The sequence below is a fragment of the Oreochromis niloticus genome, linkage group LG23 (genome assembly GCF_001858045.2).
Source record: "Oreochromis niloticus isolate F11D_XX linkage group LG23, O_niloticus_UMD_NMBU, whole genome shotgun sequence".
NCBI lineage: Eukaryota > Metazoa > Chordata > Actinopteri > Cichliformes > Cichlidae > Oreochromis > Oreochromis niloticus.
The window spans coordinates 41044052-41058315 of record NC_031986.2 but is presented as its reverse complement, the minus strand read 5'-3'; the positions used below and the strand labels follow the sequence as shown (position 1 = coordinate 41058315).

Sequence of the window (14264 nt, the reverse complement as noted above, 5' to 3'; positions counted from 1 at the left end):
TAAATTCCAAATTTATTTATTTATTTGTATTTATTTGAGAAGAAGCCCCAAACCTATTACAGAGCTTCCATTGTCAAAGCCATTTCTCGCTCTATTAATATAAATGACTGAACTTCCCATTTTTCTAGTGATAGATAGAATATTTTTTCTTAATACAAAAACAAATGGTAGAACAGGTTATAGGCATTAATACAAAAATTTCTAAAAACCTTATTTATATCCGTTTACAAAACTATTTTTCCTCTGGTCAGCTGTCAGACTTGTTACCATTTAAAACTGAAAAAAGAAAAAGAATACAATTAGTTTCACATAGTACAGGAAATATAGGAAAATAATCAGCTGTCAAATAAAACAGTAAAATCATTACCTTGTGACATGTTAATCTGATTTGTTAGCAGCATTTCTTCTTCTGTTTCATTCATGTTCATGTATACAGTGTCAGCTTTGTTCTGTAGAAAGATTGTGATTATATTTGTTGGTACTGACTTGGAGCAATGCACCTTTAACTTAGGTTATCGCTTACTTTGAACTCTGCAAACAGAGCGCTGCCCATCACTCTCTGCACTTGGTCCTCAACAGCAGGGAAGGAGACGACAAAATACTACACAGAGATGAAAGCAGACATCAGAAGCTGATATTCATATGTCTGAGTTAATGTTCCTTTCTGCAGATGCAAAACCGAAACGGAGATGAACCAAACACATTTTTACAAATAGCCCAACTTCAAGAAAAGCAGCCTTTGTTTCCACTTAATTACAAGGCTGGCATTTTCTGGTTCTAATTTAATGCAAAAGAAAAAAAAGGGCTTTACTGGAACACAATAATTGTAAATTACTGCTTACACATTTTTTTTTAAAGAGGGTGGAAGCAGGACGGGAACCAAGAAGCAGTCATAAGAAATCAGAAGATTCTATCAGAACAGTAACAGAAACTCAAACCATCTAAAAACAGTTGAAAATTGGGCAAGACATAATGACTTTAACTGTCCTGCTTCGTAGACATGCATTAGTAGATTGCTGACAGGACCACATTAAAGCAGCCGATTCAAGCATGAGGTAATGAAGCTGACAAAAAAGCAGTCGGGTTACAACTGTGAATATGTCTTATTCTGCTGACAAGAAAAAGAACAAAAAAAGGTGAAGTCTTAAAATAGAAGGCTGAAGTGCTTCATAGTATTTTTTTTTTTATTATTTGTACCAAATTGTTGTGAGAAAACCATCATAGGCGTCATCAGCCTGCTTTTTTTGAGAAGACATACACACTGAAGTACCTCTAATGTTAGACTGGCTTGTATTTGGGCATCAGGATGTTCTCTGTTGCCCATAGTGTGCAGAAGATGCTGGATCACTCCAAGAGAGAGAAGCTCACGAGAAAGCTCTTGATCTTCCTCAGCCAGCAACCTTTAACAAATATTGAACATCATTAAAATGCAGAAAGGACATCGGGCATAAAACTGCCAAATCAAACATGGGGAGCTACCGGCTATTGTGAACCCTCGTGACATGGGAGCAGCTAAAGATAGCTACTTTATTACAATATATAAAGCTATCACACTGCCATGAATAAAATGTTATGTCATGGTTTTATCAAACCATGGCCTAAAAAGTCAGTTAAGCTTCATGCATCTCAATCTAATTAGTGGGAAGTATAAACCACTGTGAATCTAAATCACCCTTTTTGCTGCCAAAGAAAGTGGTAACAGGTGCACCGGAGGGGCAACAACAAGACACCTGTCAAAAAGGAAATAGTTTTGCAGGTGGTGACTATAAACCATTGTTCTCTTCTTATCCCTCCTGACAGATTTTTCTCTAGTTTTGCTTTTTGCTTATGACTTTGTCACTGCAGCTGGGGTTTAGGAGGTAGAGCAGGTTGTCTACTAATTCAAAGGTTAATGGTTTGAGCACCTGGCTACTACAGTCTGCATGTCAAAGTATCCTTGGGCAAGATACCGAACCTTGGGTTGTTCCCCGTGCATCTATCGTGAACAACTCATGATTTTTGTTTATACTGTCCTCATTGAGTTTCTGTGGGTGTGTAATGCAAATGTTAGAGAAGATGATCAGGTATGTATGTATGTATGTATGTATGTAAATGAGTGTGTGATTTGTTTCTAACGGTTTGGTCATAACATCCACATGAGGCTCCATGAGCACGGCATGATAGCAGTGGTCTTTGGCAACCACCTGCAAAGCCATCATGGTTTTGAACAATTCACATTATGTTCTTATTGCTAACTGGACAGACAGATATCCCTGAAGTTTAACTGACTTTGTGTTATACTGCGATTGAGGACGTTATTTGGACTCCATACCGTATTGTTTTAGCTGCAGCAGCTTGCTGTACAAATACAGGGAAAGATCCAGTCATCTCAGTCATCTTGAATTCTGACAAGATTGTACAAGATTGTCAATAAAACATTTCATGAAAATGACTGTGGCAAGTTAGGGCTCATTCACAAAATTTTAACACATTAACTGATGGGTTGTGTAACTGTATCAGAAACTGTAGAAAAGCACCAATTAAAATATGAAAAGGTGGCCATAATGGGTCAAAAGAAAGAGGTGTATATTAAAGGCTTTCACAGCACACAACCAAACTCTAATGTCACCTTTGCTGATTTGATGCTGGTGTACTTTTTCTTTAATAGGCCTCAGTAGAGCCACCAAACCAGTAAGTAGAACTGCCTTCACATCATAATGCTTCAGGTCTAAGATGAGTTTAATGGCTGTCAAAGACATAAAGAGACAAAAACAAAAAAGCTGATTAATAATAACAGGATCACAATTTTTCATCCACAGTCACAATGGCTAGGGGAATGATTTGTTATTTCACAGGATACAATGAAATGTCAGGATTAAATTTAAAAAAAATAGCGTGTCAATTTACCTTCATCCTGAACTTCCAGGTGTGGGGATCTGAGTGTGTTAAGCAGAGGCTCTACAATGCTGTAATGGGCTGTTTTCATTTTTCGCTGCAAGAGAAAAAATGTTTAAAACTAAAAATCAGTTCTGCAACACACAGACTGACTGCAGTAATATGCAGCTTTGTGCATACTCTGTAGGTGGCTGGCTTCACCTGCACAATGCATAAGGTGTGCAGAATAAGCTGCAGGGATTTAGGTGAGCTACAAGTCATGCAGGTAATCAGATATTTGTAGACTTGGTCCTGATATCTGGGATTTCCGTGGGACAGGGACTCCAAAAGGACCGACGCTGCCTCTTTGGTTTCATCTCTGTTTGATGTGGCCAGGCACTCGCCTATGACTTTAACGCCTGGAAACAAAGCAAAAGCAGCATTACTGATAAAAGAAACTATATTGTAGGCTGTTTTAAAATCTGATCTAAAATCTAAAATAAATTTACATATGCCACAGACAAATGTGAAATTTACCGTGACTTTCACAGATGATCTCCTTGTACTTGCGACCTGCTTTTGAGACAGTGAGTAGAAGTTTGATGGCTCCGGCCTTGTCATCGTCTTTGCTCTGAGAGTGGCTCAAAATGTTCAGCAGAGTGAGAACTCCTCCATCCTCCAGGAAGTTTATCAGATACTGATCACTGATCAAATGAGAGAGATGGTTTATTGGAAGAAAACATCTGTTGGCCTAAAGATATTTTTGCAGATTACAGTGCCGCATTTTGGGTCACTCACTGACAAGAAGCAGATAGGAAAATCCCAAGTGCTTTCAGCTGAAGTCCCAAGAAGGTGCCTAACATGTATCTGAAGTATTAGTAAAGGACTGTCCAGTTGATTTCCCTGTCATCCAAGAGCAGGAAAACCTTTTGTACTTATATCCTTCATCCCATCCACAGAAGTCCAAGGTCATAACTTATACTTTATCAAACCCTCACATGTGCAGGCACATTTTGAAAACTCTATTCTGATATTTTATGCTATAATAAATTCAGCATCATTTGGCTGTGTGTGTATAACAATAATATGTTTTATGATTTAAATGTGTTGTTTTCACATGTTATGCAGCCCCCTCAAATTCAAGATAGTCCCAAACCCGTGCAGGTTTAACCAGCAGAAAACTCAACAAGCCTCATTTAAGTCTCCAAGACAAACCCTGCAGGACTTATGCAAGGAAACACGAATCCCACTACTATTTGGAGATATTTACACCCCACCCAGGACACGTTTTTTGAGCTGTACAAGATATACATGTCCAAAACTAACAGTTATCCTAGACCACGGCCGAATAAAGGATACGTGAGCTTCATCCATGTGGTAAGTCGAGCTAGGAAGAGACTGGCGACCTGCGCAAACTCCAGCTCCAGCTCATAAAACGTCTTCCCCGTGTTTTGAGTCACAAAGGTGCTCAACATGCGACCGCGGACCCTCATGTCACCGCGGTCCCATTCCCGAAGAAAGCTGAGGACTTTGCCGATGTTAGCTTGTTGCTCTTGTGTTGACATCGTTTTGTTGCCTTGCTTGTCGCTGGTAAACCGAAATTAAGCAACAGTGAAGAAGCAGAGCCAGAAATCTGAATAATTATCCAGAGATACAGAATAACATCTTAAATTCAGAGGCTTGATTTTAGTAGCTTTCTTCCTCTATCCCTGGTTTACTGCTGCTAACTCGCGGTTGCTTAGTAACGGCCACACACTCTGGCACCCGGAAACTTGGTGGGAGGAAAGTAAGAAGAACTTCTGACACTACTGCCGCTAAAGACAACTACGAGTGGAGTTGACAACTTTAACAGGGTGAAGGAGTTTTTCGCGGAGAAAAAGGTACCTTTGGAAAAGCTGGTATCACTGACTACCGACGGGCTCCTGCTATGATCGGCAGACATACAGGATTCATCGCTCACTGTAAAGGTGACACAGAGTTCCCAAACTTTATGCATTACCACTGCATCATTCACCAGCAGACGTTATGTGCAAAGGTGATCGGCTTTGAGCATGACTCCGTGAGTGGACACTCGACCTTGCATTTTTAAGGGACAACTGGGAAACTGAACCATTTGAACTGTGAGCTACAAAGCAAAGGTAAGACTGTTGCTGACATGATAAGTGCTTTAAATGCATTAAAAGCCCAGATGAACATGATCTCTTTGCATAAAAAAAGAAAAAGAAAAAGATGCTGCACTTACATCATGCAGTACCAGAGTTCCCACTAACAGACAGCGAAAGCAATACCAGATTTTCTCAGTGGCAACATGGCAGTGTCATTGCAAAGTTGGATTTAATTACTGAAAAACAAATTTGGTCGTTAAATGTAACATATGATAATTAAACAAAATGCTGCAGATTTGGTGACAAGTCCGGTAAAATCTTATGATATGTTAAAAAAATTGTTAGTGGCAAGTGAAAATGTTGTAGAAATGATCATTTGAAAATGCAAATACTTGCAGAGAATTATAGAAAAAACGTGTTGCATATTCATATTTATCTGTTTCCTACCTTACCTACCTTGTTTAAACATTGTTTATAATTATTGTGAGACATCATTAACATAATCAGTGTCTTTACATAGATGAATATCATTAATTATTAATGATAACATATAGTTAAAGGTTAATTGACCAAATTTGTTATTTCAGAAGTGTGTATCAAACTTGTAGCCCTTCGCATTAATCAGTACCCAAGAAGTAGCTCTCAGTTTCAAAAAGGTTGCTTGTTCACATTAAAACTTTTCACATTGTATTTGTTTTTCCTTTTGCTTTAAATCTAGACTCTACCAGCCAAGACATTTGATGGAGTACTGAGGAACCTGGGTTTTGCCCAAGCAGAAGACAAGGCTTGTTATGTACTGGCATCACTGGCTGTGACTGAGAAAGAGAAGAAACATGTTGAGGAAGCAACAGTTGGGCAAACAAAGAATGCGTTGTGTTAAATGGTGCCTTGAAATTAATTCTGTTAGGTGCTAACAATCGTCTCCTGTCCAAGTACTGACCAGGCCCGACCCTGCTTACCTTTCCGAGACGAGAGCTGATGTGTTAATGGTGTTAATGGCATAAGCGAGAGAACTTAAAAAAACCCAGTCATGGTGTAACGACACATACACGCTTACATTTTTGTCTTCTATATGTAACTAAAAGTCTCCAAACGACAACAATGTTTGACTTACAAATCGTCTTAACACACTGTGTCCTCTCTATCACTTTAACACTGTGCTGTAATAAACTAACATGTGTTATTAATCAGATCATCTTCTTATTAAATGTAGCTAATGTCCGATAAACTGAAATCTGGGACTTAGATAGCAGTAATATTTCATACATTACTTAAACTCACTAATTTAATTAAGGGATTTGTTTTAAATTATAACGTAAAAAAAAAAAAACTACACAATGCAAGAAGGTTGTGCATGTAAATGTGCTGGCTGCTGTTTGCATGTTGTGTTCTCTGAGGGTGCTCCGGCTCCCTCTCACAGTCCAACAACTCGCTTTTTTAGGTTAATTGTCTATTCTTTTGGGAATTACAATCATCTATTGGGAATGTGATTCTGAGCGGTGAACTGTCAAGTGTGTACCCTGAGTTTTACATTATGGCAGCTGGGATAGTCTTCAACCCCCTCTCCAGCAACCCTTAAGTGCTTAAGAGGAAGGAAGAAGGAAAGGGAGGAAGGCAGAAGGAAAGGGAGGAAGGATAACTACACTTTAATAATCACAGCTGAGATCATAAAGGTTTGTGCTTTCTAGACATTCCCTGTAATGGAAAGAGCAGAGGGGTATGGTACTTCATCACGGCACTGTGGAACTATCAAACAAAAGACCCCAGTGCTGATAAGGCAACATGCTGTCCATTACCACCAGTTATGAGGACATAAGGTAGGTGGAAAACTCATCTGATCCAACCTCAGTCGCCCTAAATGAGAGTAAATGTGTTACTTTTCTTCAAGTCCTGTCATATTATTTTGTATGTACAAAAGTTTTAGAACAGAAATATCTTTATGCATGCTTAATCAACCAGGTAAGGGAATCCCAAAATGTTGATTCTGTTCAGCTGGACGTAATGTTTTCAGTGGGAGAAACGTTTCATCACTCTTCCAAGTGACTTCTTCAGTCTCAGCTGACTGCATGTTACCCCAACCTTATAAACAGTACATTTGCACAATGACTCAAACTAGCACCACTGAATGAACAATGGGTTGGTAGGTCAGTTCCTTGATCATTACAATGCAAATTTGAATGATCATTGATCAATGACCATTGATCAAAGGACATGGTTACCATTCACAGAGATTTGGGGAATGGCTGCAATCACCGGATTGTAAGATGATGAAAGCACAGAAATATTTAACTTAAAAAGATAAATCCAAATAGATTAAATCACTCTTCCCATTTTTTTTACCTTCCTGAATTATAGCTACATTTTCAGGAGGGTAAAATTAGTACTTCTGTAATGGAAGTGCCCGAGGTGACTGAGAACCCATGATTGCAAGGTGACTGAGAAATGTTCCAAACTAAGAAATCATGTTTGTTAAATATGTGTAATTTATATGTTTTTTTATTTATCCTTCTCCTTTTCTGTGGTTTTTCTTTCTATTTGTTTTTATCTATTTAATCTTCTGTAAGGCACTTTGGTCCATTGTGGTTGTTTTGTGATTTGGAGGCTGCCTTTAACAGCCGATTACGTGACAGCCAGGTGACAAAGACTGTTCCAAATGTGACCCACAAATGCATCCTCCTTTTACCTGGATTTGAACGATGATTCGGGGGTATCCCTCGTGGCCCACCCTATCCCAGGATTCATAGCAGTGGCAGTGGATAATTTTTTGATTTAAGCTTGTTCTGCAGCCACAAGAGATAGGCACCTTGCAGTCGACAAAATCCTCTGTATGCCAGAGTTTTCTAGAGTCAAATGTGAGGCCATCTGTCCGACAGCTAAAGCTTCTCCTAAATTAGGTCATGCAACAGGATCATGACCCCAAGCACAGCAGCAAATCTACAGCATGGAAGTCCAGACCTCAACCTGACTGAAATGCTGTGTATAAAGGAATGCTTGCAAATGTCAATGAATTGAAGTTATTGCTGCTGACTGAAGGTTCTGTAAAATTCCTCAATCATAGAATGATTACGATATTGAACTAAAACAAATGCCTGAATCCTAAATTGTGGATATCCTATTATTGTGATCTAAAATGTAACACTAAATGTGATTAAAACACTAAAACACTGGACTCCTGGGCTGAACGACCGTGAGAATCACCAACCCGAGGAAAACACACAATACACGAGTCCATGACAAAGACAATTCATTCTTGAATGAAGACATTGTTCAGACACATTTAAAATGCAGCCAATTGTGTTTATTATTAAACTATTGAGGAAATAGAGGGGGGGGGGGGTTAAGAAGAGGGTAAATTAAAGGGATAGAAAAGAGGAAAGAGATAGAGGACAGAAAACCCCAACAATCCCTCTGAGCAAGCACTAGGTGCGACAGTGGATAGGAAAAACTCCCTTTAAAGGAAGAAACCTATGACAGAACCAGGCTCTAGAGGGGGCAGTCAACTGTCGGGACTGGTTGGGGGGTGAGGGTGAAAGAGAGAGAGAGAGGGGGGAGGGAGATGGGACAGTGTTTTTGCACTTCAAGAGGGTAAATTAAAGGGATAGAAAAGAGGAAAGAGATAGAGGACAGAAAACCCCAACAATCCCCTCTGAGCAAGCACTAGGTGCGACAGTGGATAGGAAAAACTCCCTTTAAAGGAAGAAACCTATGACAGAACCAGGCTCTAGAGGGGGCAGTCAACTGTCGGGACTGGTTGGGGGGTGAGGGTGAAAGAGAGAGAGAGGGGAGGGAGATGGGACAGGTGTTAGGGGTTAAAGGGAAATAGGGGAGGGAGAGGTGTCAGGTGGGAAAGGGAGGGGACAGGATTGGAGAGGTGAAAATTACGATGGAACAGAGGTGGAGGAAGACGAGGTGACATCAGCAGCAGAAAACGTAGAAAACGTAGAAAAAGCAGGAGTGTCCCTCCTCCAGAAGAAACGGAAGCGTTTTTTCTTCTTTTCCAGGAGCTTTTCCACGAGCACTTTTTTCTCTAGGATAAGGGTTCTTAACTCATCGATCGTTTGTGTATTTTCCTTCTCAAGTTTCCTGCATGTTTTCTCCACTTCTTCTAATTTGGCTTGTTTTTCTTCCAGCCTTTCTTTCAGTTCGTTACATTTTGCCTCCTGCATTAGCTTTGCCTTGTGCATCTCTGTATAACACTGTTCTAATTTGTTGTGCGTGTCTTCTAGCTGCTGACTTCTCTCGATTTGTTGAAGTGTACACTGCAGGTCTTTGTTTGTTTTCTCTAGTTGCTGCTTTAACATCTGCACCTCAGTGTTTTTGCACTTCAAGTTGTTGGAAAGTTCCTCAAGTTCTGTGTTTTTTCTCAGCATGTCATTGAGCTTACTCTGCATGTCTGAGCATTGTTTTTGCAGTGTTTTCTTTTCCCCCTCCAGTTCAGTTGTTTTGTTGTTCATTTTGTTATAACGTTCTTGCAGTTTTTGGTTTTTCCTCTCAAAGTCCTGGAGAGTTTGTTTTTCTTTTTTCTGCTTTATTTCCCGTTGTTCTTTGTCTTGAAGTAGCTCTTGATATTTCTGCAGTGTTTCATCAAGCTTTACCTGCTGCGCTCCGTATTTTTCCTGCATGCCTTGGAGTTGGCACTGCATGTCTCTCTGCTTTATGTCCAGCTTTTCTTTCTCTTCAAGGATTTCTTTATTTTTTTGCAGAGCTTCATCAAGCATTACTTGCAAACCTTTGTTGTGTTTCTTGATGTTCTGAAGCTCGCAATCCAGATCTTTCTCTTTCATGTCTTGCTGTTCTTTCTCTTGTTTGAAATCCTTATTTCTTTGCACTGTTTTATCGAGCTTTATTTTCAGCGCTGTGTATTTTTCCTCCACGTCTTCAAGCTTGCAGTCCATTTCTTTCTGTTTAATTTCTTGTTGCTTTTTTTCTTGAAGCAACTCTTTATTCTTGTTCAGTGTTTTATCATGCCTTGCCTGAAGCGCTTTGTACTTTTCCTCCATGCCTTGGAGTTTGCGCTGCTTTACGTCCATTTGCTCTTTTTCTTGGAGGAGTTCTTTATTTTTTTGCAGAGCTTCATCGAGCTTTATTTGCAAGCCTTTGTTGTGTTTCTCCATGTCCTGAAGCTTGCAATCCGTATCTTCCTGTTTCATGGTCTGTTGCCCTTTCTTTTGAAGAAACTCAACCCTTCCTTTCAGCACTTTGTGATTTATCTCTGTGCCTTGGAGTTTTATGACCAGTTGTTTCTTCTCTTGGAGGATTTCTTTATTATTTTGCAAAGCTTTGTCAAGCTTTACTTGCAGCTCCTGAATCTTTTTGTCCTTGTCCTGCTCGTTTTTCTTCTGTTGGAGGACTTCTTCTGTTGGTTTTTCTTGAGCTTTATTAAGCTTTGCTTGGAGCTCAAAGATCCTTCCGCGCATGTCTAGGACTTCCATTTCTTTCTCCTTTTGAATATCTTCCTTTTCAACAAGCTGGCTGAACAATCTACCTACTTCAGCAGTCCTTCTCTCATATTCTTCTCTCAGGAACATAATCTCCGCTCGTTGTTCAAAAAAACTTTGCCAGACGTAATAGATGTACTCTGGCTGGGACGGGTGTCGCGTATTGTGATTCTCCCTGAGATTTTCCTCATGCATTTCTTCCAAGCACATCTTCTGTACTTGAATATTGTCCTCTTGATCGCAAAGAGGAGCGCTGGGCTTTACTATTTCTCTTTTGTTGTGTTTTTTCGGAGACATGTTAGAATCTGTAAACAGTGACCAGTGACTCTGAAAACGATCCAAAAAAGGCTTCTCTGGCGAGCGTTTGAATGCTGCAAACGTAAATGCTGCGAATAACAGACTAAAAGTTGTTGTGTCTCACTCCTATTTAAGGGTTTTTAGGATCAAAGGATCAAAGGATCAAAGTGGTGGTAAGATTCTAAATGTGGGTGATGTCAGAACTCTGTAAGCCAATGAGGTTGTCACATGACATTTGTGGGAGGGCATTTTTTACCTGGACAAATTATCAATAAAGTTTCAATCTCTGTAACAATGATGACAGTATAATTATTATTGTTCAGCAGAACAACAAACAATTATATTGACGTATGTGTCCAGTATGTTGGCTGATTTTCTTTTACTTTTTGCATTTGAAAATAAAAGTTGTCCTGATTTTAACACCATTACAAGAAGTGTTGTTAATTATTCATTTTGAATCATAATCAGGTTACCACAAATTGTTATTCTTAGTACTGCATACTTGCAGTGAAGAAGTTGTCCTAACAGTCATCTTAAGTAAACTGCACTCAATTTTTCTGGAGGCAATGAGTTTGCATAGTTTTTTTGAGTTCTGGGAACTACTTAGATTTTACAGTGCAGTAGTTTGAACATTTGTAATAACATTTCTGCAAACTGGAACAAACTTCTCCTTTTCTAGAACTGTTGCTAACACTTATGACATGAAAATGAATCGAGATGGAGTGATAAATGTTACTTTTCTTGTTTTGCTTATATCTAAAGTTTAAAAACAAAAATAGAAACTGTTACCTGGACTGCCTCAGCCCAGATGATGTAATATTAGCAGACATAGGGTTTGATGTTGCAGAATCTTTGGAGCTGTACCATGCTGAACTGAAGAGCCCAGCTTTCACCAAAGGGAAGAACTAACTGGCCCCTAGATTGCCCAATCAAATCTCTTAATGCCATCAGCCCTCCCCTTCCTTCACTGTGCGCTCACCTTGTAGAAAAGAGTTGAGTGTGGAAGAAATGGCAAAAATGTGGAGCTGAAAAGCTAAGAGAGAAAAAGAAATTATAAATAAATCAACGTGTCAAATTAACTGACATGTTAGCTGTTGCAGCTCCTGCTGCATTTTATGTATCTATATTGTGTGTTTTTCATAATAAATAATAAAAAACATGATTTATCCTCACTGTATGAACATTCTTGGAGTCCTTGAAGTCTCGTCATGGTGAAGTTACTCATGTGATGCGATGTTGTTATAATGGTCCAGCTGGTGTGTAGCTATCATATTAGAGTTCTCTTTCTTCTTCTGATTTTATAACATTTTTTGGTGATGGTGTCACATTTACAGTGGTTGCAACACTTGCACCTAAAGTGCCACCATAGTAACCACTGCATAAATGCAACACACTTGTTTTCTAACAGGAATCTGCAATCAGCCATTCCTTAAACTAAATCCTAACTTTGTCATTGAGCAAATTAAAAGAACAAAATCTAGTTTGAACATAAACTGAGTATTTGCACGGACATGCTCAAATTCAAAGTCATCTTTTTGTCAAAAAAACATATGGACAGGTCATACACAAGAATTTGTAATTGCAACGCTCCCACGGCCCTCGGTGTACACTAAACAACATAAACATAAAAAGATACAAATAAAATAAAAGTCTTATATACTATACATTACAATAAAATCTTATATAAACGACAGTATCCAACACAATCCAGGGTCAGAGGGCCCGGTGGCGCCAGTGTTCGGCAGCCTCGCCTCTGTCAGTGCGCCCCAGGGTGGCTGAGGCTACAATGTAGCTTGCCATCACCAGTGTGTGAATGTGTGTGTGAATGGATGGATGTAAAGCGCTTTGGGGTCCTTAGGGACTAGTAAAGCACTATACAAATACAGGCCATTTACCATTTACCATTTACAATCCAACTGTTTGATGGGAGAAATCACCTGTTTTTCATAGAACAGCAGGTAAGCTGTTCTCTGCCGCTGCTCATCATTGACGAACTCGTCATTGTATGTTAGTCAGCAGTGTGTGATGTGGTGGGGTACACGGCCTGGAAACTGGCTCATCTCTCTCATTGACTTCAGGACAACGCGGCTCATCATCTAAGGTCACCTTTTTCTTTGAGGAACACATCACCAGTTAGTTCAACCAAAATGGATGACATAATGAGAATTTGAGTGTCAATCCTAACATTCAGACTCCACATGTTCCTATAACATCTGTTCACGTGTCACACTCGGCTCTGTAGAACGTACCGTGCAGAAAAACAGCAGCGAGTTGGGAGGGCAGGAAACCTCTGTCTGGACACCAACGTCCTTGACTTCACATTTTTCAGTGCTGATGGTACTGTTATAGAAAGACACAAACAGTGCAATCACAGTGATGAAATTACAGGAGAAGAAACACAAAGCAATCAATCAGCTTTAAATAGGAACACAGTAAAAGGACCAAAACATCCTCAGACTGGCTGACGGGGTTAACACTGGACAAAACACAAAAGATTCTCCTTCATGATCCAAGAAGGAAGGAGTACCAGCAGAACTTGTTCAGACAGTAAAATAATATCGTACCTCTGTTGGGGTTCAGAAGGTGGCACGACCGTGTCTTCTGCCTTGTCTTCATTTTTGGGAAAAACCTTTGACTTTTTCTGCCAGTTACAAATAAATCCAGTTAAAAACAAATGATGCACAAATTCCTGCACCGTTTGTTTGTTCAGAGCTTATTCTCTGCAGTGGTAAACTCACCTCACAAAAAAGCCATCTGCGCCACCAGGAAGCCTTCTTTGATTTGTTCGTCTGAGCCTCAGCTGGAGGTGAGACTGGTGCAGAAGAGGTGGCTGGAGTGTCAGGGGCCACATGTTCATCTGTGAGATCCTTTCGTACACTCACACTGTAAAGATAACAGAGAAGATCAGTCTGCTGTAATGCACTCAAACTGCCCTCAGTGCCTCAAGAAAGTCAGCTAAACCGACTGCATGAAGCTGTGGACTCCACAGAGGGAACAAATCTACAACTTACACAGTAAAAACTGATTCAGCTCAAATATTCAGGCAAGTATTTACTTTCAAATGAGAAAACTGTGCATGCATGTTTATATGTGTATTTATAAATGTATACATAAACATAATTTTAAACATAGTAAAAATGTGACAGATAGCAAAGATCGTACTTTTTCAGTGGGTCCTCTCCAACACCCACAGTATCCTCCTTTATTATCCGTTTCAAATAAATCAAACAGCATGTGATTTAATAAGAACTGCTGCACAAAAACAGCATTTTTTTTTTAAATATTAAAAAAACATGACAAATCAGGCTGTGCCTTTCTTCTTCTTAGAGTCCAGCAAAACATGTTTGCACTTTTGTTGTTTGAGCAAATAATCCGTAGAACTTGTAAAGTTTTTACAAAACACTTCGCCTTCTCTCTGCAATCTCCAACTCCGGTTTGCAAAAGTCTGAAAATGTGTGAACTTACAGTCCTCAAAATGTGACACCTACAGAATGTGTTTGAGTTAGCAGGTAACAAACATAAACATGGTTACCATAGTGATAATAATAAACTTTATAATGTGTTGCTAACA

The 14264-nt window shown here is 39.4% G+C and overlaps 1 protein-coding gene across 3 annotated transcripts; it reads right to left on the bottom strand.

The window, feature by feature from the left end:
• On the bottom strand, nucleotides 1–13981 carry armh1 (armadillo like helical domain containing 1). 3 transcript variants are annotated; one of them, XM_005479005.3, is made up of 16 exons: nucleotides 13856–13980; nucleotides 13432–13576; nucleotides 13258–13334; nucleotides 12943–13033; nucleotides 12631–12805; nucleotides 4213–4440; nucleotides 3652–3720; nucleotides 3391–3557; nucleotides 3076–3272; nucleotides 2887–2971; nucleotides 2609–2725; nucleotides 2312–2384; nucleotides 1271–1400; nucleotides 524–601; nucleotides 368–449; nucleotides 1–276 (listed from the first exon to the last, which is right to left on the bottom strand). In XM_005479005.3, exons 5-16 carry the CDS (start codon nucleotides 12693–12695, stop codon nucleotides 248–250), a joined length of 1320 nt encoding a protein of 439 aa, XP_005479062.1. In that variant the 5' UTR covers nucleotides 12696–12805; nucleotides 12943–13033; nucleotides 13258–13334; nucleotides 13432–13576; nucleotides 13856–13980; the 3' UTR covers nucleotides 1–247. The 3 variants fall into 3 exon arrangements, with proteins under 3 accessions (XP_005479062.1, XP_013121622.1, XP_013121619.1); XM_013266168.3 differs by lacking the exons at nucleotides 3652–3720; nucleotides 4213–4440 and having other exon boundaries at nucleotides 13856–13981; XM_013266165.3 differs by lacking the exons at nucleotides 12631–12805; nucleotides 12943–13033; nucleotides 13258–13334; nucleotides 13432–13576; nucleotides 13856–13980 and adding an exon at nucleotides 4738–4948.
• Between the last annotated feature and the right edge of the window lie 283 nt (nucleotides 13982–14264).